At 42.4% G+C, this 20,574-nt stretch overlaps 4 protein-coding genes across 5 annotated transcripts in view; 2 read left to right on the forward strand and 2 right to left on the reverse strand.

Moving 5' to 3' along the window:
- ADCK1 (aarF domain containing kinase 1) overlaps nucleotides 1-381 on the reverse strand; it is an 82,584-nt gene extending 82,203 nt beyond the window's left edge. The window contains exon 1 of one of the 2 annotated variants that reach the window (XM_014941764.1): nucleotides 361-381. The gene's annotated coding sequence lies outside the window, so the exon portion shown is untranslated. Of the gene's footprint in view, nucleotides 1-84; nucleotides 267-360 lie in introns of those variants that run through there. The other variant, XM_014941762.1, reaches the window with a different exon arrangement.
- Nucleotides 1-15,658, forward strand: SNW1 (SNW domain containing 1). The gene is made up of 14 exons (XM_014941759.1): nucleotides 1-87; nucleotides 1,129-1,282; nucleotides 3,707-3,868; nucleotides 8,336-8,431; nucleotides 8,525-8,631; nucleotides 9,462-9,566; nucleotides 9,658-9,727; nucleotides 10,406-10,471; nucleotides 11,745-11,861; nucleotides 12,186-12,327; nucleotides 12,673-12,769; nucleotides 13,581-13,698; nucleotides 14,654-14,817; nucleotides 14,898-15,658. The coding sequence occupies exons 1-14, from the start codon at nucleotides 74-76 to the stop codon at nucleotides 15,100-15,102; spliced, it is 1,617 nt and encodes a 538-aa protein (XP_014797245.1). The 5' UTR covers nucleotides 1-73; the 3' UTR covers nucleotides 15,103-15,658.
- On the reverse strand, nucleotides 15,590-19,830 carry SLIRP (SRA stem-loop interacting RNA binding protein). Its single transcript, XM_014941768.1, has 4 exons — nucleotides 19,667-19,830; nucleotides 19,471-19,529; nucleotides 17,552-17,659; nucleotides 15,590-15,715 (listed from the first exon to the last, which is right to left on the reverse strand). The coding sequence occupies exons 1-4, from the start codon at nucleotides 19,758-19,760 to the stop codon at nucleotides 15,656-15,658; spliced, it is 321 nt and encodes a 106-aa protein (XP_014797254.1). The 5' UTR covers nucleotides 19,761-19,830; the 3' UTR covers nucleotides 15,590-15,655.
- The window catches only part of ALKBH1 (alkB homolog 1, histone H2A dioxygenase), a 13,993-nt gene continuing 13,196 nt past the window's right edge, over nucleotides 19,778-20,574 (forward strand). The window contains exon 1 of the mRNA XM_014941767.1: nucleotides 19,778-19,963. Coding sequence (XP_014797253.1) covers nucleotides 19,838-19,963 — 126 coding nt within the window. The 5' untranslated portion in view covers nucleotides 19,778-19,837. The remainder of the gene's footprint in view (nucleotides 19,964-20,574) is intronic.

Below are 20,574 nucleotides of genomic sequence, written 5' to 3' on the forward strand. Positions count from 1 at the left end.
TTGCTGCCACCGCCCTTTCCCCCCCCCCTCGTCCCCGCGGCCTGGCTCCCCAGAAGACGACGAAGGCGGCAAGATGGCGCTCACCAGGTGGGTTTGGCTGGCGGCGACCGGCCCAGTTCGGGTGTTTCGTCTCCCCCCCGGCTTGCCTGCGGCTTCCTAGTTGTTGTGCGAGGCTCCGGCTGACGAGAAAGACAGAGCTCGGGTAGCGCCCTGTGGAGCCGCGGCCTCTCCCAGGCGGTGGGCCCGCTGGGCGGTGAGGAGGCCGGGCCGCGGCCTGGGCCGGGTTGGGGCTGGGCTGGGGGAGCTGCCGTGCCCTGCTGGGAGAAGGTGTTTAGCACTGCCGCTGGTGCGGGGCTCTACCTGTCTCGCGTGTTTTCCGCGGGAAGAAGGACCTCCTCCTCCTCGGCTGGGTCCTTGGTCGGGTCCGTGGGGTTCTGACGGGGTTTCTTTACCGGGAGCGGGGGTGAGAGGTCTTTGTTACGAGCTACTGCGGCCCTCGCAAGGCTGAGGAGTACGGCCCCGGTGGCCACCCCTGAATGCCGGCTTTCTCGGAGGTTGAGGCTTCGTTAAAAAACGCATAAAAGGGCCCCATAGTTTAGACCAGCTGAAAAATGGGAAGTCAATAAATTGTGTTGCGACTAATTGGCTTTGGCCCGGAGGTATCTGGTGCTAAGGGGGAGCTTGTTGACAGATCTCGTTGCGGGTGTTTGCACTGAAAGGAAAGGGGAGTCGTTGGCATTAAGGGTATATTTTCTTTTCTTGCTTTGTAGTGGTGGAAAGAACACAGTGGTTTGTGACATTCCTGTTGGAGAACAGGCATTGTCACACATTCCCGTTCAAACAAGATGTGAGATGTGAATGTATTTAGCATCAGATTTTATAGGGAGCTTCCAGAATGCTGAGGCAGCACACGTTGCTTTTGCACCTATAATCTCAGAAATTACTGCAACTAGGTTTATAATCACAAAACTCAAATCTCACAATTTGGTTCTTAACGCCTATAGAGTGCTTGCAGAAAATGTAATAACTTAGTAGTAGACTCGAGCATATTTGCGTTTTACTGAGTCAAATCATCAGAATTAACTTCTTATGTCTTTCTCTTTTTGGTGGCTGTCTGTGGATGTGCAGTTTTTTACCAGCTCCAACCCAACTGTCTCAAGACCAGCTAGAACTAGAAGAAAGAGCAAGAGCCCAAAGATCTAGGCAGACTGCTCTAGTCTCGTCACGACGGGAACCTCCCCCGTACGGTTACCGGAAAGGATGGATACCACGAGTGCTAGAGGTAGATATTTAAATTCAGACTGTAGTAGTGAGCAGAAGTAAAGTCTGAGCATCTTGAATGTAGCACAGAGTTGTTCAAAGCCTTACCACGTGCAGAATTTCCATCCAGACTGCTGGATGTATTCTTGGTTTGGAGGAAATTGTTCTATTTGCCAGACTACTTAAAGCATTTAACAGTAAACAGGATTCTTACAAGGATTCTTCCCTTCAGAGATTGTTGTATTGTAATATGGAAATAGATCTATGCTCCTTTCAGCTTAGTCTGTGAAAGGCAAGGATCTTCCGACAAAGACATCTGTATTGTTCCTGTGTCATTATTTGTTAAATACACATTACAGATTATAGCTGGAATAAGTCAATGTGTGTATATTAGTGAACAGAGTGGTCATGTATATTCTATTCTTAGTGTAACAAAAGATAGTTGCTAGTGGGGAGAAAATTGTTAGAGTTGAAAGGAGACTTAAAAATTTGTCAGGTATTAATTTTCGAAGTATGTTACTGGCAAAAGGGTTTTGGACAATGTTGTGTGTATTTGGCTGCAGTCCTTGTCAGTTTAACATAATTTCAGCTGGAAATGTTGAAAGGCAGAAGGAAAAATACAGGTGTATCACTCTCATTACAAAACTGTTTTAGCTCTCATTACAAAACTTTCTCACTGTGAGCCACAAAACCTTGCAGATTTTGAAATGGTACTTGACATAACATCTGAGATGTGCTGTTATGAATCAGACACCAGTGCTTTTGGGACAGAGCATGCTGTTGAGGTGTTGATACAGCATTGCATGCGTGATCCTGCATTGTCCCCAGATGCCATCCTTTCCTGAGCTAGTAACAGCCTTATTCTCATTTATATTTGAGTCCCGTTTTCATAAAGATGGATCCAGCAATGTACCTTGGTGATCCATCAGTGCTAAATAAGGTGACTTTAAATAGTAGATACAGTGGTTCCCTAAAATAAAACATCTTTGTATAGGTTTAGCGTTTAATAAAGCATACATTGTTGGATTACTAAATTTAGTATTTTAGTGCTTATTCTTTCTAAATGTTAGCGAAAGAACTTAAGAAGTCAGGTGATAACGGTTTTGTTAAGGTTTCCAGCATCACTGGGCACGAAGTGATGCACATCTCAAAAAGATTGTTAAGCATTCCTTTCGGCCTCATAAACAAATGCAAATTATTCAAGGGCTGTAAGTGCTTCCAAAGCATAATGTTTGTCCAGTAGTCCTGGAATGCCATCATTGGAAGAAACAAAACCTGTTCTTAATAGATCAAGATTTATGCAAAAAATTTTTGAAGAGTGACTTACTTCTGTTCTGGCTAATATTTTAACATTGATTCTGTAACTAATTGTTGAACGTGGGACATTCAGTAGAAGATTTTAAATAACTGAATCTGTATGAGCATTTAATGAGCACTTTAAGCTGACATAAGCATGTTTTTATTTGGAAGGAAAGTGTTTTGCTCATTTATTCCAGCCTCAGTCCACGCTCTCTGTTCCAGTGGTGTTAACTATGTGGTGAACATGGGGGAGATCAGTCTACCTAATTAACCAAGTCAGAGAAGAAGAGGAATGGATTTCTTAATCAAGCTCCACATAAGCAGTGCCGCTGCAGTAGAGGGAGGGGGAGATGCTTGTGCTGCTTTCAGCAAATGTTTCCTCTGAAGAACTGCATTTGAAACTGTAGCCTGAAGTTGTTTTATGAATAGTACCAGTTCTGTGTGCATCCTCAGTGTTACTGAGGCAGGATGGTCTGCTTTAAGAGGTCTTTTGGTTATCTGTCCATTAAGTGCTTTTACAGCAACACATCGAAGAAGAGAGGAAATAAACTTTAAGAATATTGGGCTTTTGGGTGCTGGCCCAATTTTCAATGTATTCACAGGTAGAGAAAGGAAATGGGATAGCTTAGCATTCGTACCATTGTAAAGCTATGAGCTACAGGCTTCAAAAGAAATGGAAAGCTTTTAACTTCTTCACTTCGTTATGGTGTGAAAAGCAACAAGAAATTAGTAGAAATTTTCATTTAAAAATTGCTGCTCATGTAATTTTAGTTTTACCACAGTTGCTTTATTGCAGAAGGTAAATTTTTGAAGTTCTGATTAGTAACTCACATGTGAATTAGATACTTAATCATGTATTGTCTGTAGCATGGTAGTGCCTATGCGCTCAAGCCAGTGATACGGGCTCTTGCTTTGTGCAGGGAGTAATTACTGAAGATGTCTATGCATTTCAGTGTCTTTCTTTTTAGTAACTGTAAGTTCTATAGTCCATTGTTCTCTTAGCAGTTAAAATAATCAGTTACTAGCGCATTCTGGCAATGATTCATTTTGTTAAACTCAATCCACTCTTTTATTCCATTTCCCGCATGTGCAAATGTTATACCGTGTTTTTGTCTTTCAGTCATTCACTGCTTTTTCTTTTGTGTAGGATTTTGGAGATGGGGGCGCCTTCCCAGAAATTCATGTGGCCCAATATCCTTTGGATATGGGCCGAAAGAAGAAAATGTCCAATGCTTTGGCTGTTCAGGTGGATGCAGAAGGAAAAATAAAATACGATGCAATTGCTCGACAAGGACAATCAAAGGACAAGGTATTATTCCTTCAAATAGGTAGACTGGCACGTATACTTGGAGAAGTTGTATGTACACATTGCATGTCCTTCAGCTCATTGGTCTGGCATTAGCGAAATGGATTACATCCTGTTTTCTTACAGTTTAAGAACTGGAGTGATGTTAGACAGACATGAGCATTTTGACAGGGATCACTGTGTGATTCTCTCTGTTTATGTAATTGAAAGGTAAGGCAAAAATGGTGCAACCCAAAGGTTACTCAGTAGCTTAGCCGCTGTCGTTAGAGAGCTCTCCAGTGAAGGCAAGAAACTGAAAACAGGCCTGAGCACGGGCAGCCTCATTTCAGTGTGTGGCAAGAGGGCAAAGACAGAAAACACGGTTCAGTTTTCACAGTGCTACACCTTATGTCTTACTAATTTAACATTTGAAGTTTCTGGCTGCTTTCAATATTGTTGGGTACTCTGTTTTTTTTACCTTATTTTTTTTAACTCATGGCAGAAAGTGTTGCCAGTGGTTATACACCAGAATTTTTGTGCTAAGTTCATTGATGGCAAGATTCTCGTCGAGTTTAATGGGAACCATTCAATTTTGCATGTATGGTAGCCTTTCTAAATACAAAGAGATGACACTTTAAGTCCTAACTAGCATTGAGGAGACCATGTACTTGGGTTTCCCAAGTCCACTTTGAGGAGTATCTATGTCTGTCTTTTCTAATGTAACAAAGTGGACTACATTAAAACTTTAATTCTCTTTAGGAGAAGTTGGAGGCCAGAAAACTGACATGACCAAGTGTATGACCAGCTGCTTGTTATAGCATCTCCTGTAAAGAATAGGGTAACGCAAAGGAAATCTAAAGAGGGAGTTAATTGCTCACATTTTGTAGCCATATTTACCAGGATGGAAGAGATGTGTGGCTTTTCCAAAACTCGTCTATGTAGAACTGGAGTTAGGGTTTCCTAACCCTAAGCTCTGTTCTCTGACTCAACTTTATTCTGATTGCATCCAGCTGGATGTAAATGGTGAGAATAAAGATGAAGTATTGTGATTCAAGGGGAAGTAAAACTGAAGGAAAATTAAATATTTGGAACAACTTCACTGGAAGTAGCAAAGCTATTATTGCTTGATTTTTTTTTTTATTTTTTTTTTTTTTTTTAGGCCAGAAAACTGACATGACCAAGTGTATGACCAGCTGCTTGTTATAGCATCTCCTGTAAAGAATAGGGTAACGCAAAGGAAATCTAAAGAGGGAGTTAATTGCTCACATTTTGTAGCCATATTTACCAGGATGGAAGAGATGTGTGGCTTTTCCAAAACTCGTCTATGTAGAACTGGAGTTAGGGTTTCCTAACCCTAAGCTCTGTTCTCTGACTCAACTTTATTCTGATTGCATCCAGCTGGATGTAAATGGTGAGAATAAAGATGAAGTATTGTGATTCAAGGGGAAGTAAAACTGAAGGAAAATTAAATATTTGGAACAACTTCACTGGAAGTAGCAAAGCTATTATTGCTTGATTTTTTTTTTTATTTTTTTTTTTTTTTTGCATGAGAGGGTATTGGCAGAGATGTCCTAGGGAGCAGTTATTCAGTGATCTGTGTTGGGTTGAATAATGTGTACTATTTTTGGTAAGAGAGAACTTCTAATAGTACAGTGTCAGTAGGATTACATATAGAACTTTCATTATCCTGAGAGCTGCAGTCATAATTCACATTTGTCTTCAATCTTAATACTTAGAGCTAAAAGAAACAGATACTTAGCAGCCTGCCAGAAATTAGATGGAGGTTCTGAACTTATTCTATAAGCTACTTGTTTGGTCTGAGTTAAGAAGCAAATTTTGCTTTTGCTACAGCTTATGGATTTTTTTCAGTTGAATTTAGTATTCTGTCGCCTTGTAGAGGCAGCCGTTCTATTGCCCACACCCTGTATCTAGGTGGCTTGTCAGCAGTTTCTGCTTTTGCAGTGGTTCATCTCTCTTGCATCTGTTGCTTCAGAGAATTTTCCTTGCAAAACTCTGACATAAATGAGATTACTCTGACTCCCCTCCTGTTTGGGGCTGGCCGAAAGTCTGCTAGACACTAAACACTGGATAACACTGACAAACCCAGATGTATGACCTTATGGATCTAAGGATGGAATTCTGTTGGGTTGTCCAGATGAAGGATTTCCAGCATTAGCCACGTGGTTAGGTCTTGTGCTCCTGTAGATTCTTCCAATATTTTCTCTACTTGAATGACTGAAAGCCGAGCTAAAATAATGCATCAATAATTGATACACTTGGTGAGACTGATGCTCTGTCTCTTTATTAGGAAAATAAGGACATATAATTGCTTAAGACAGAGAGTGTAATCAAGGAGTGGAACTGCTTAGGTCCATTACTTTTTTTCTGGGAAGGATGATTTTTCTGTGCAGGAGTTGGATTTCTTGGTGGCACAAGGCTGCAGCTTAGATGGTAAAGGATTAAAAAAAGAACGAGAAATCTTACCTACACTTTTCTCTCAAATTTGTGAATTCAATTGAAACACTTACAAGAAAGAGTAGTTCCAATGTTGAAGGAACTCCCGTTATGGCAATAGAACAGATCAAGAAAACCTGAATATAACTAAAATAATCAAAAGTATTCTTTACTCGTGATATATTTACCTTTGTGGTAGAGCTTGGTTTGAGAGCTTATCACCAGCTCTTTCTGTAGTGTGTGTGCCAGGCTAAATACCAGGTAATTGTAATGACTTCAAAAATTTTATATGATTCATATGGAGAAACCATTCTTTGACAAGGAAGCAATTCATTCTGCAGTGCTTGATGGAAGCTTCTTGATTTACACGTAGGATTGATGAGCACGCTACGGGGCTGCTCTGGATATATAGAATAAAATATGTTGAGGGGAGAGATTTGTGTGTTACAAATAAAGGCATTTCTGTCAAGACACTTGAGTCTGTTGGGTGTCTTGTGAAACTCTGAGTGCGATTGGTGTCTAAATCCTACCATGAGCTACTGTATCTTACACAACGGGTTAGGCAAGATTGTTCTCTTTCTCGTGGCAGTGGTGCACAGATTTCTGTTTGCTGCCCCAGCCAGAGAGGGCGTCATGTAGCTTTACCAAAAATTGAGCATTTCCTTTCTGCCTAGAAGGAGATTCTTTCTGCTTTTCAGTAGCAATCAAAATATCTGATACACATGCTTCCTTTTAAATTTAATAGATAAAAAATGGTAGAGAATGGAGATACAACAGTATCAAACAATTCCAGTCTCCTCTTCATTTTAGACTAATATAATGTCTCGACATTACTGTTAAAATAAGGTAAATATCTAGAAGAACAACACAGTGCAACATCTTTCTCTGCCTGTCTGTATCACCTCAGAAAGGACTCCAATTAGAACATGCAAGTGTATCAAGTTTTTGATGGAGAGAAAATTCTTTTGTATTTTCAGGATAGTTCAATCTACATGATGGGTTTCTTCCATATCAATGCAGCTTGCCATTTGCATGCAGAGCTTCAGGGTTTGAATAGTTCATGGAGCTCATTTGTACCTCCGTGTACTGTAGTTTTTGACTTCTGAGGTACTCTGAGCTCTTGCAGCATACTCTGTTCTTCATGCAGCAAGACACTTGGACAGAGTTAATTACCTTAGAGGAACACTGCTCTTCAGATGTCCTTCATTCAGCATGTGAGGAGCAAGGATATTATTTATACTAATTCAGAGGATGAAAATTTTAGGAGCGAAGGCTGAGAAGCAGTAAATGGCTCATGCATGACAAATTAATGCTGAGGCTAAAGGTCAGTTTCATAGTTAGACATGCATTCTATAATAAACTTGAAATAATAGTTGTAATGACTTCTAATCCTTTGATCTAAGACTTTCTGACGTTATTTTGTTGGACAAACGTGAAGCATTAATGCAATGCAATAAATTTTTCCCTGTAGCCATCTAATAGTGTTCTTTCCCTGTATTTATAATTGCGGCTTAAAGCTACTGACAGGCAGCTGCATTGTGTGAAGTACCTATAGAAGGGAAAGTGTCAAGAACACATTTCTCAAGCATTTATTTTTGTCAAGAAAATAGGAAATGTAATGAAATGAAAAAAATCCAGATGCTGAAAAACACCTGTATCAAATTGTTAAGTAATCCTTGAATAAAGAAGTACAAATGTGGATTTAGTATTTTTTTTCTGTCCTGGGGACCCTGAAAACGGAAAAGAGTAGAAAGGTGAAGCAGGAAACTGGTGTCTAACCTCAGATCTGAGAGTGATTTACGTAATTATATTTAATCAAATTGCTGCTTTTCTTCGAGTATTCCGTCTGTAAAATGGGTTTGAGTATATTCATATTCTATGGGAGTCATTGAAGAATATGTAATTGTAATGCATTTAGAGCAAGTACTCATTAGTATACTCATTAGTAAACAAGTATAAACTAGGCCTGAAACATTTCCTTAGATATATGTACATTTATTTCTGTTCAACAGCCTGATAAAATATAATGTCTTCCAGGTTATTTACAGCAAATACACAGATCTTGTGCCAAAAGAGGTCATGAACGTGGATGATCCTGAACTGCAAAGACCAGACGAGGAGGCAATTAGAGAGGTATTACATGTGCTGATGTGCACAGTTGTGAGTGGTATATTGTCTGTCTTGTTGGTGTGATGAGATGCATCCTGTGGTATTTTTGTCTTTCAGATAACAGAGAAGACAAGAGCAGCCTTGGAGAAATCGGTCTCCCAAAAAGTTGCAGCAGCCATGCCTGTTCGAGCAGCTGACAAACTGGCTCCTGCCCAGTACATTCGGTATGTAGTGCTGGCATGTGCGTAAGATGTTGTTATATATAAAATTGATTAAAATTGGGATATTACTTCAATTTCTGAGAGCAGAAATTCCTCTTGAATTCCGTTCTTCTGGAAGTAATACGAAATAGGCTTATGTGTTTTGAATCAACCCCCTAATGATAACCTGGTTTGAAGTGTGCTGAAATACATCTTAACATGTCATGAGTTTTGGTACTTTGTGGAGAGGTTATTGCTTTACCAGCAAAATGTAGATTTGTCAGGGAGCGCTATTAATGGTGTTGCTGTGAAAACAGAGTCTTGACTGGGAGCTTCAAGTCAAGACAAGGCATGTAATAAAGTTCTTCCCTCATACAAAATGAGCAATCGTAAAGAATTGGAATTCCTAGGAGGATGATCCTCAGTTGTGATGATTTTCTGCTGCAAACACAGAAACATTTCATGGCAGGGTTAGACTTGGCCTGAGGTGAATTCTGAAAAAAGTATGTGAAGAGGTTCTTAATAACCAGTAAGTAGCCACCAGGGATACGGGTAAAGAGTATTGTGACGGGCTCTATGTACTCTGTTGGTTTCTTTCTTCTACTTCAGAATCTAGGTTGAAAGAGGAGAATATAGCCCTGGGAAGATACATTCTGTCTGGTGTAATTGATTCTCTGCATTCGGTCTGGTATCCTCTGTGCAGTCACCTGCTCATGGTGTTCTCAGCAGAAAAGTCTTAAGTTGGTGTGGATAAAATGAAAATGCAGTTAGAGCAGTGAACTGAGTAAAAATGGGGTGGGCCAGGAATATCTAGCTGTGTGCAGGGAACTGAGCACTTGGATTGTTTCATTCAGGTACACACCGTCTCAGCAAGGCGTTGCCTTCAACTCCGGAGCCAAACAGAGAGTTATTCGGATGGTGGAAATGCAGAAGGACCCTATGGAACCTCCAAGATTCAAGTAACTATTAAAAGTTGTTAATGGAAATAGAAGAGTCTGAAGTGTATTTCCGTACAATATGCTGATTGTAATTGTTTTCTTAATTGTTCAGAATTAACAAGAAGATTCCGCGTGGACCACCGTCTCCTCCAGCACCTGTAATGCACTCTCCTAGTAGAAAGGTATGAAATGCCAGAGCTGTTCTCAGTTTTGAATTCTAGATGAGTTCACAAATCCCAATTTGATCTGCTTCATGTCTGTGCACCTTCACTTTCTTTATCAAACTTGGTGCCCAGTGCAGTCTTTTTGGGTTTTTTTGGGCAGTTCTGAAAGTAGCTCTCTTTTTTTTATGTACCTTGTCAAAGGTTGAGTAGATTTCCCATATATTCTATGCAGGACTGCATTGCTGGAGTTGTTCACAGCAGGGCTTTGTTGACTGAGGCTTTAGCCTTGGTACACTGGTGCTGCTTTGAGTCAGCACTATTAAGCTAAGCCTTAGTAACACTAACTTGTGTTATTAAGGATTAGCTCCTGGAAGATGAGTGTGATGGTGGTTCATCAGTTTCCTCCAACCTGAAGTGCCATTAAAGGTGCAGGTGTTAACCAGCCGGCTGGGAGTTCCTGTGGGATGGGAGTTTAAGATGACAGCTGAAAAGCTGTCCTGATTTTATTCAATATTGGCAAAGGTACTGTGCAGAAACAAACATCCTGTTGCTGCTAAAGAAGAGTCAGGTTTTTTGTAGCCATGCCCTGACCTTTGTACACTATTTCAATAGTTTTGTAGCCGCCTTGGAGAAAGAAAACAGTTATTTCCTTTTGCTGTAAATCTAAAGATGACTTTGCTTCTTCTCTTAAATCAGATGACTGTGAAAGAGCAGCAAGAGTGGAAAATTCCTCCATGCATTTCCAACTGGAAAAATGCAAAGGTAATTAAGTTGTCATAAATTCACCTATCTAATGTTACGCTGTGCTGGGAGACTTCTGTGAATAATTTAAGCTTGAATAATACTGGTTTTAAACCTCTAGAGTTAGGTAAACGGGCTGCTTCCAGCACGGAGAACAAATGATTCTACAGCTCAGTTTTTCTCTCTTTGGCATATAGGGGTTGTCAGATTGACAGGAGCATAGAACTGAGAGAGAATATATTACTCCATGGCAGAGATTATGCATTTTGAGAGGAAAATTGGCATTAGTTAAAATCCCTTTAATAGTGCAGTGTGTGGAATCGGAAACCAATGTCTCTGGAGCTCCCAAAGCAAAGCCATCTAAACTGAAAGAGGGCAGGGTAGTTTATAGAGAACCAAGCACGTTTCTTTTTAATGCTGCAGTCCAAATTCCTGCAAAGTTCTCCTTGTTGTATTATTTGACTAATTAATTTTCATCACTGGTTAGCTTAGTTATTTTTTTCATTTGTTTGAGTAGGTATGTCCTGTCCCTTCTGATTTTTATGAGCCAGTGAGTTCATTTTCAGGGAGATGGGAGAATTTATAATTTGCTGCAGTAACTGGTCTAATCATTCTCAAACTTACCAAGCTCTTGTCATGAGGCAGCCTCTTCAAATGGAGGAAGGAAAAGCTGCACGTTTGGATGTTATTTTTTTTTCTACCCCCAACACAGCTGTATAACTGGGACTGACGCTAATTAGTAGATCAAATTTTAGGTTACAGATGCTAAAACCAAAGCAAAAACTTTGTGTAGCTCACTAAAGAATCTTAAAATATCATCTATAAATAATTCTAAGCTTCGGCTTTTGAAAGCAAGAATTGGCATTTAGTGTCTCTTGCTGGCAGCCTTGCCCCTTAACTTCAGCATTTGGAATCAGCTCACATCTTAACAGGTATTAAAACGGTTTTGGGAAAACAATTTTGAAGCACAAGTGGTCTCCCTAGAGACAGGGAAAACTATTATCTGTAATTCTTAACACAAAGCAAAGAGTGGACTTTAGAGATCAAAAATTGTTATTTGTACTATGATGTAACTTGAAGGGAAATCGTGATTCAGATTTGGGGGGAGTGTGGAATTGGAACGAAGTTTAGGATTAGCTGCAATGAATTTTAAAGAACACCTAAAGGAGGTCCATCAAGGTGTATTAATGATGGGCTGTGAGTTTTGTGCGTGTGTTTTGTTTTCTTAAACAATAAATGTTAGTTATCCCAAACGGAGTTTGTGTGATTAACTGCCTCTCTGTTTCCACTCCAGGGTTACACCATTCCCTTAGACAAGCGTCTGGCTGCAGACGGCCGAGGACTGCAGACTGTTCATATCAATGAAAACTTTGCCAAGCTTGCTGAGGCGCTCTATATCGCTGACAGAAAGGTCAGGTGGTTGTTAAACTGTTTTGCTACGTGCAGTTTTACCTTCTTTGTACGTTTAATTTCAAAATCAACTGGGAATGGGCTACAGCTTTTTGATTTGTCCTGCATCTTGGCTAACCTAAGACATCGGTGGCTCACTGTGGGTTAAATTATCGGAGGTGGTGGGTCGTGTTTCTCAGCTCTGAGGGCTGTGGCTGTCTGGCCTTGAATTTCCTCTTTGTGGCTTGATTCCTGCCCTGTTTTTCTGGAGAGCTCCATGACAGAAGATCCGCTTGCATCCCAGGCACTAACTTGCTGTCTTTTTCATGATGTCTTATGTGTGCAGGCTCGTGAGGCAGTAGAGATGCGTGCCCAGGTGGAGAGGAAGATGGCTCAGAAAGAAAAAGAGAAACATGAGGAAAAGCTCCGAGAAATGGCTCAGAAAGCCAGGGAGAGAAGAGCAGGGATCAAAACTCACGTTGAAAAAGGTACATTTCTTTGTTATTAAGATGCTATGGTTTTTCTTACCACTCTCTGAAGTTCATTTGGAGAAATAACCTGAGAAATTGTAATACCTGAATATCAACTGTAATTTCTAAGCATGACTTCTGTTCTTCACTTCTTTACTTGATGGTAAAGTTTGAGGTTGTGGCAGAAGAAAGCTGTGGTTTCCCATACGTTCAGCTTGCTTGAAGTGTAACATTTAATTAGTGCTACAGGTCACGTCTCTTCTGTAGAAGAATACTGAATTGAATCGCTGTGCCAATGTCTGGGGCATAGTTAATTCAAACTTCCAAAACTTATCTATAATCAACAATCTTGCATTTGTTCAGAGGATGGAGAAGCTAGAGAAAGAGATGAAATCAGACATGACCGGCGCAAAGAGAGACAGCACGACAGAAATCTTTCCAGGGCAGCTCCTGACAAAAGGTGAGTCTCCAAAGAAAACAGCTTTATTCCTGTAGTGGCCCAGGCTGCCCCACTGGGGAAACTGTTACACTGGGCTTCCTTTTGCTCGACGTGAATGCCTCAGTGTTACCTTGTGGAGATACTCACTGGTACGAAGCACTGTTCGTTCATTGTCTGAAATGGCATTACTGGGTTAGCACACTGCGGTACTCTCTTCGAAATTTGGCATTTTCCAGATGAATGGAGGAGAGAGGGTGTGTTAAGTTTTGCATGGGTTCTTCTTTAGCAGAACTTCAGTATCTTGAAATAACATGTTGACAGCAAAGGTTGAAACCTGGATCCTATAACTTCAGTGAGACCAGAGTATCAGTAGTGGCTTTGTTTCTTGAAGCTGTCCATTTGAACTAAGCTTAGGTTTATGAGTGTAGGCTAAAGTATCTTCTTTGCCCAAGCCAGTGTGATTTCTGAACACAAATGGTTTCTGGAGGCTTAAAATCTCCAATATCTTAAAATTAGATTGCTTGGCCTTTTACAGAATACAATTACACTGCATCTTGCAAAAAATAAATACAGTATTTTAGACCAGGTCAGCTTGATGTAAATTACAGATAGTGAAAAGCAAATTTAAACACAATGCCCAGCTGAACATAACTTTCCCAAATGTTTCCTGTGCCAAGAGACAAATTTTAAATGTTACCTAGTAAGGAAGGGCAACAGTCAGAATCTGGCTCCTGAGGCAAACTGTTAGTAACTACTGCAGGATCAGGCTGCAGTTGAGCATGTCAACAAATATGGTTTCCTGACCTAATAAAACTTGAAATTTTTCATTCAGGTCAAAGCTGCAGAGAAATGAGAACAGAGATATCAGCGAAGTTATTGCCCTAGGGGTACCCAACCCCAGGCCATCCAATGAACTCCAGTATGACCAGAGGCTGTTCAACCAGAGCAAGGTAAAAATACCTTTTCCCAGGTGTGTAGCTTTCTGTGAGAACATGCGTGTCCCCCCTTAGCAGGTATGGCCAGAATACCCACGGGACACTGGTCTCATGGCTGGTATGGGTACTCTCTGAAAGAAGGCTCTACTTAACTGGTTGGGAGATCTCCTTTATCCATAGCTGATGCAACAAAAATGCAATATTCTGAATGCATAACTGGATTAAAGTGTTTCTATTGTGTTTTTTCTTGCTGGGGAGCGGGGAGAAAGAAGCTGTTCTGCCTTCAGGGTGCAGTGACCCCATTTTCTTCTTTTGTACAAACGTTCTGTCTGAATAAGGAAAATTTGCTCCAAGGGAGAAGCAAGTAAATGCCTCCTATTCCCAATATTGCTTATGTTAAAAATCCTTCTGAAGATATAAATAGTTAACAGCAACATTTATTTTCCCTGAACTTTATACTATTCAGAGATGAAAAAGTATATTAGGCTTCAGAAAGTCCCTGAATAGACCTGCAGTTTGTCAATCATTCTTTTTCATGTCTCCAGTGAAAGGCTTGCAGGCAGAAGAGAAAGCTGATGAATGAAAAGTGAACGTAAACCTCTGTGTGATTTGGATCAGCTTAAATCATGTTTTCCAGAAATTCTAAATAATACACACTTCTCTGGGGTTGTACTTGGCTGTTACAGACAGCTGTACTTGCACAGCAGACTGAAACAATCCATTACTCTGAAACATGAATGGCCTGTAATTCTTTCTGTTGCTTTCTGGAAGAGCAGAATTGGCCCTGACCGAGGCTTGTGTCACGTTCTCTGGCCTTAATCCCAGCCCCAAAACCACTCATATCCTAATGAAGTGCTTGAACTCATCTGGCATCAATAGTAAATGATACAGTACCACCTTTATGTATCTGTGTGACACCATCAGTAGATCTTGGTTTTACTCAGTTGTGTTATGCTGCTGTTCTTCACAGGGTATGGACAGTGGCTTTGCTGGAGGAGAAGATGAAATTTATAATGTTTATGACCAACCTTGGAGAAGTGGCAAGGATATGGCCCAGAACATCTACAGGCCAAGTAAAAATGTGGATAAGGACATGTATGGTGATGATCTGGAGGCTCGAATAAAGACCAATAGGTAAGAAAATAAAGCTAAGAAATATTCTTAATTAGTACTCTGAAGTTACAATCAACTGAGTATTGCCTCTTCTCCTGCAGGTTTGTTCCTGACAAAGAGTTTTCTAACTCCGATCGTAACACCAGAGGGAGGGGCAGAGATGGACCAGTTCAATTTGAGGAGGATCCCTTTGGTTTGGACAAGTTTCTGGAAGAAGCCAAGCAGCATGGTGGTTCTAAACGGCCATCAGATAGCAGCCGCCCGAAGGAACACGAGCACGAGAGCAAAAAGAGGAGGAAGGACTGAATGCCTCTGCTCCTGGAGAGGTAGAGAAATGGACTACAAGCTTGGACTTCACGCAGAAAGCATTTTTAATATCAGAGGGGGATGGCGTTTTAAGGCAGCAGTTCACAACTCTTGCTGTGTGGATATATATGTACACATTAACTCTTCTACATAGGACAGCTGCCCCTGGAGAGTGGAGGAATGGAGACCACTTTGAAACATTTCAGAAGGGAGTTTAGCACTTTAGCAAGTGCTCTGACTTTGCCGATTCCCTGTTGCCCAGCATCTCAGGGTAAGAATGTAGCCCCTTCCTACAGCTTTAGTTTCTGTAGATAGCTGAAGCTTTTACTCCCTCTGTTAAAAGCTTTCCTGCTGTATGTAATTATTGTCTTATGCTGTAATGGATGCTAGGGAGTTTATGATTCAGTGTTTCTTTAGTGTGGCTATACAGTTTATTTGAACAAGGAGGGGAAACAGCTGGATTCTGTTTTAAAACAAATATTCATTCTTAGTTTCTCCGTAATCTTTATTTTAGTTTCTTTACATTTAGTGAAATAAAGCCTCCTTCCACCGCTCACTCACTTTGATTCCTTCTTTGACTGCGTCTTCTGCGGGGCTGCTGTTTGAGAGCGAGCTGAAAACAATGGAAATTATTCCAATTAGATAGGCAAGAAGGTTTGGTATTTTTCATTTTGGATCTTCTAAAAAACATTCACATGGAAAGCAGAAGATGGGTTTATAACCAATTCAGTTTCCTAAGCCATAACCACAATGGGAAAGCTGAATATTATTTGCACAGCAATTGCTAGTCCTGTGAGGCAAAATGCATCTTAAAAGCTTGTGCTTTCAAGTGGAACTAATAGAAGGCAACTGTCTAAACCAAGTCTAGAACAAAGTGGGAGAAGCGCTCGTGTATTTTGCTTTTAGAGAAGCCTGCATTTTTGAAGACATGAAGAAAGCTAATGACTGCCTGCCTTCTGCTTTTTATTTCACTACAAAGAAGCCTCTTAGCTCCAGCACCTCTTGTGAGAGTACAGTCCTTGAAGCCCAGGCACTGCAGTGAGTGTGGCGATCTTACAGCTTCAAGAATAAAAAGCAGCACAATAATTTCCAAGAAATTGACACTAAATACTCATCTATGCTATTCTTAGTACTTACTTTGATTGCAGACAGATAACATCCTGGTTATTTTCAGCCCAATTTATGAGAGATCAGCCTGTGGCCTGGCTTGTCACAGTTTAAGACTGAAGTCAGGAAACGGCTCTTTAATTTTTGCTTCCATTTTTGCACCACAGCTGTAACTCTCAAGCCATGGTCTCCTTGAGAATAGGTACTGAAGTAACCACAACCAATGGAGACTTTTGCAGTGGTATGAACTGTATCACACTGCATCCCTGAAGTCTCTTGGCTATTCACCATCTCGGAGCATTGAAAGTATCAAACCAAGAAGCTAGTTGTCAGAAGGAGAGTGAAGAATTCTTACTAGTTATTCTAAGGCATGAATTGATCATGTCTGTTTTACCAGCCTGCTTGTGGCTCATGGTTTCACTCTGTCCTACTGCGTTGCCAGGTCAGCTGAAGCACACACAAGTCCCCAATAAAATCCCCCTAGTAATCTGCCTGATTTAGTGAACGTACCAGATACGAGTTTGTAATGATTTTGACATGAGATCTGTTTGTTAATTTATTAGGGGCTGTGGGCTGCCATTGACTCACTGTCCTTTTATCCTTACTTCTCAACACCACTGCACACTACATGTTTTGAATGCTGTGCCATTTCTTTGCTGCAGTGAAGTTACAGTTGCCTGGCACTAAGTGACCAGTCAGTGACAGACACCTTTGTATGGGTACAAGACCAAAGGTTTTTAACTAATGGTGTACACTGTCTCTTTTGAGATTGCTGGTGTCCTATTTTTTTCCTTTACTAACATTTAAAATATTAGAGCTGTTACATAACTTTAAGTTAGTGTAGCTTTTTTCTTTTAATGCATGAAAGCAGGCAGCTGACTTTTTCTATACAAAACAAGAGCTGAAGAAAAAAAAATAAATTTCACTAAAGTTCAAAGCTTAGCTTTATTTTGTCATCTTCCCCCTGTCCCCCAGTATCCAAATTCAATGTTGGAATCCACCTGCAGAAACCTGTATTACAAACAGTAACTAGTTGTGTGGCAGTTCCTGAACAGTTTCACTCTATTCATATTCATTTAGCTTAGCACAGCAGGTGGTTTTGATCTCTGGACTGTGATCTCTCTGGTATCTACATGATCTCAGATGCAGACTAGTCAAGTTGGGGGGGGAATAAATACAAATGTTAATGATTTAAAAAACATTAAAAGCATACTAAGTGGCAAAATGCTTAATCATACTTGGAACAAATATGACAATATATTGGTGTTACTGTGTCCAACCAAATGCAGAATTGAAGAGCTCAACTCATTACATTACTTCATTAGAATAATTAGCACATTACCTTGGCACCTTCAAGTATGTGGGAGTCCTTCTGAAGCACATTCTGAACTTCTTGTGGAGTTGAGAATTTAATCCAGCAATAACGTCTGTGAAAGCCTGTTTCTTTGTCCTAGTTAACAGTTAAAAAAAAAAAAAAATCCAATTACTGTAGAAAATATTCACAGAGGCTGTTAAAAACTTGCTACGGGTATTCAGTTTAGCAATTCAGAAGTTATCAGAGAAATCAGCACACTTGCTGTTTCAGAAGCTTTTTCACACTTCAAGATATTTACTCTCACTGACAGCACACGGGGGCCTACCAGGGACTGTTCTGCATCCCTTTCTCTCAATTTGAGTCCTACAATCATTAAAAAAATTTAAGATTTTAAGTTACAGTTGAAGACTGGAATAATGCATAGCCAGTCGTTTCAAACTGCAGTAGTTATCTACTATTAAGCCAGTCACAACAGAATTGACATTTAAACGACTGCCAGATTTGAAAATAAGCCTGCCACAGTACTTGAAAAGCATTCAGCAAGGTAAAGCTGCTGCTTAAGACACTAAGAAAGCAGGCTGCAATTCGAGATGACAAGCACTAACTGCACTGAAAAGAAAAAAAAAAGGTTACTTTTAAGAATAATTTGCCAGTCAGAAAAGCCAGTTCTCAATAAAGAGGAGAAAATGCAGAAAAGCCAGGATCCCAGCTGTGATCCCCATCGCAGCTGCCAACAGCTCTGCCATCGAATTCACCCATCATCAGGCACGACTGGCAGCACTTCCAACCCTTCCAAACACCGGTGACGTTTCCACCCACGAGGTACTGTGTGGAGTCACTCTGCCCGGTACCAGGATCCTACTGATGTCTTAATTAGGGTGCCTCATGCTGCTGGCAGATTTTTGTACCTCTGGCAGTTTTAAGCATTAATGAACGCTCCTCAAGTAATCACTGAATCAAAACATACACACGTTACATCAGTTCTGCTTTAATCAGCGACAGAGGCAGGTTTTCAGTAACCTGCCAGCCTTCACAGTGAAGCAAGGCCTTCTGTCCTGGGCCTGAGGAACGGAGCCCGGCAGGCAGACACCTAGGCTTCGGTGTTCAGGAAGAACCAAACTCTCCCAAACTATGTTTCTCCATTTCCAAACTAGTCCTCACCTCTCTGACGTTCACTACACACTGAGCTTGATACAAGAGATCATTGCCTCACATGGAGAAACAAAAGCAGGCAGAAGCTCTGCTCCTTCAGCAATGACCTGCAACTTCTCCACAACAGAGGGGGAAAGGAAGACTTTCTTTTCACTGTTCACCTCTAACAAACTGCACTAGATATTACTAGATAGTATCCCTGGCCTGCGTGCTCAGAAGATAAATAACCTGAGCAACAGAGGCCCGAGCAGCTGACAGCTTGGGAGCGTCCTGAAGAAGGTGCAGGTTTTGTGTTCCCTCCCGCACCCTGGATGGGGTATGAACCTACAGCTTGAAAGAGGTGGTAGGTTCATACCCACACTTTTAGATTTTTCTAGGCTAGTGAGACCAGGTACATAAATGCTTTATTCCTTGTCAGAAGAAAGATAACACGATGATACAGGAACCCAAAACATGTTTAGGGTTATTATTCAGGAACAGCAGCATCAACGGGATCTGAGGGACGTGCTCTCTACAGCTCTTACAAAGCCAGTGGAAACCTCTGAGCTTCCAAGAGGCTTACAAGCAGACAGGCAGCGGCACCCCCTAGGAGAAAGGGACTAAGGGTGGAGAGAAACCTGACCAGAGCACCGAAAGAGGCTTCCAGAAAGCAGCTCCGAGGGAGGGGGGAGCCGGCCTCGGGGCAGGGCCCCATGGGCAGGACCAGCCCAGGCCCAGCGGGCCCCAGCCGGGAGCTCTCCCCGGTTTGACCGAGAAAACACAAAGAGCGGCCTGGAGAAGGGGTGGGTACTCACAAACGGCAGCTGGCACCTCTGTACCGACCCGAACTGGGAGAAATACTCCTTCAGCTCCTCTGTGGGGGAAACGCACACATGGTTACGCGGGCCCGGTGCAGCCGCGGCCCCCTCGCCCTGTGACCGGCACCCGCGGCGAGACCGCCTCCTCCCACACCGGCCCCGGCGGGGGATGAGGGGAGCGGCGCAGACTTACTGCTCGACACCGTCCAGGGAACCTCAGCCACGAAGATGTCGAAGATCCTCCTGGAGCGGCGCCCCGCCGCCCGCACCGCACTGGCCGCCGCCATCTTGGGAGCTGCGGCGGGAAGGGGGGGTGCCCCGGCCCCGCCCAACGCGCAGCGCCGCCCTGCGCCCCTCGGCCAAAATGGCGGCAGCGGCCCTGACCCGGGAGGGCGGGGAGGACGCCTTCCGCCGGCTCTTTCGCTTCTACCGACAACGCGACGTGTCGGACTTGCGTGGGGTGGTGGATTTCTCCGTACCGGGGGGCCAGGTAACGCCGGGCTCCTCTTGCCCTCGCCCCGCGGCGGGGCTGCGCTGCGAGCTGGTCCCGTCTTCCGAGCGGCGTGGCGGCGTCCGGTGTGGAGCTGTGGCGGGGTTGCTGCAGCTTCTGCTCCCCGTCTGCTGCTGCCCTTCCTGCTCGACACCACGTCTCTCGTGCCGTCCCGTTACGGGCTGTAAGATGGTGTTCTCTAACGCTGAGTCTCCTACGGGTCATTGTAACCTTTAAAATGGAGTTGTGTGACTAGAGGGGAGCGGCGGGGGGGGCCCCCTCTGCCCCACGGGCCCCGCGGTAGTTTCCCCAGGGTCCCTGGGGGCCGGCTGCCCCCGGGGTTACGGGGCTCTGTTTGAGGGTACTCGGTGCCATCCCGACCAGCACACTGACTGGACACACACTTACAGCTTTTGCTTATGTTTATTTATTCCCTTCGTGTCAAACTAGCTCTGCACGCTGCAGTAAGTGGGGCCCAAAGCCTCTAAAAGAACCGCGTGTAAGGTCGGGGAAGCGAAGGAACACGTGGATGGAAAAAAGCAAGTTTTGCTCTCAGAGCTGGCACCATTTTCTGGGCCTACTGGTTCTTGTCTGGGCCCTGAAATACCCAA

Source organism: Calidris pugnax, unplaced genomic scaffold, assembly GCF_001431845.1.
Source record: "Calidris pugnax isolate Ruff unplaced genomic scaffold, ASM143184v1 scaffold56, whole genome shotgun sequence".
Taxonomy (NCBI): Eukaryota; Metazoa; Chordata; class Aves; order Charadriiformes; family Scolopacidae; genus Calidris; species Calidris pugnax.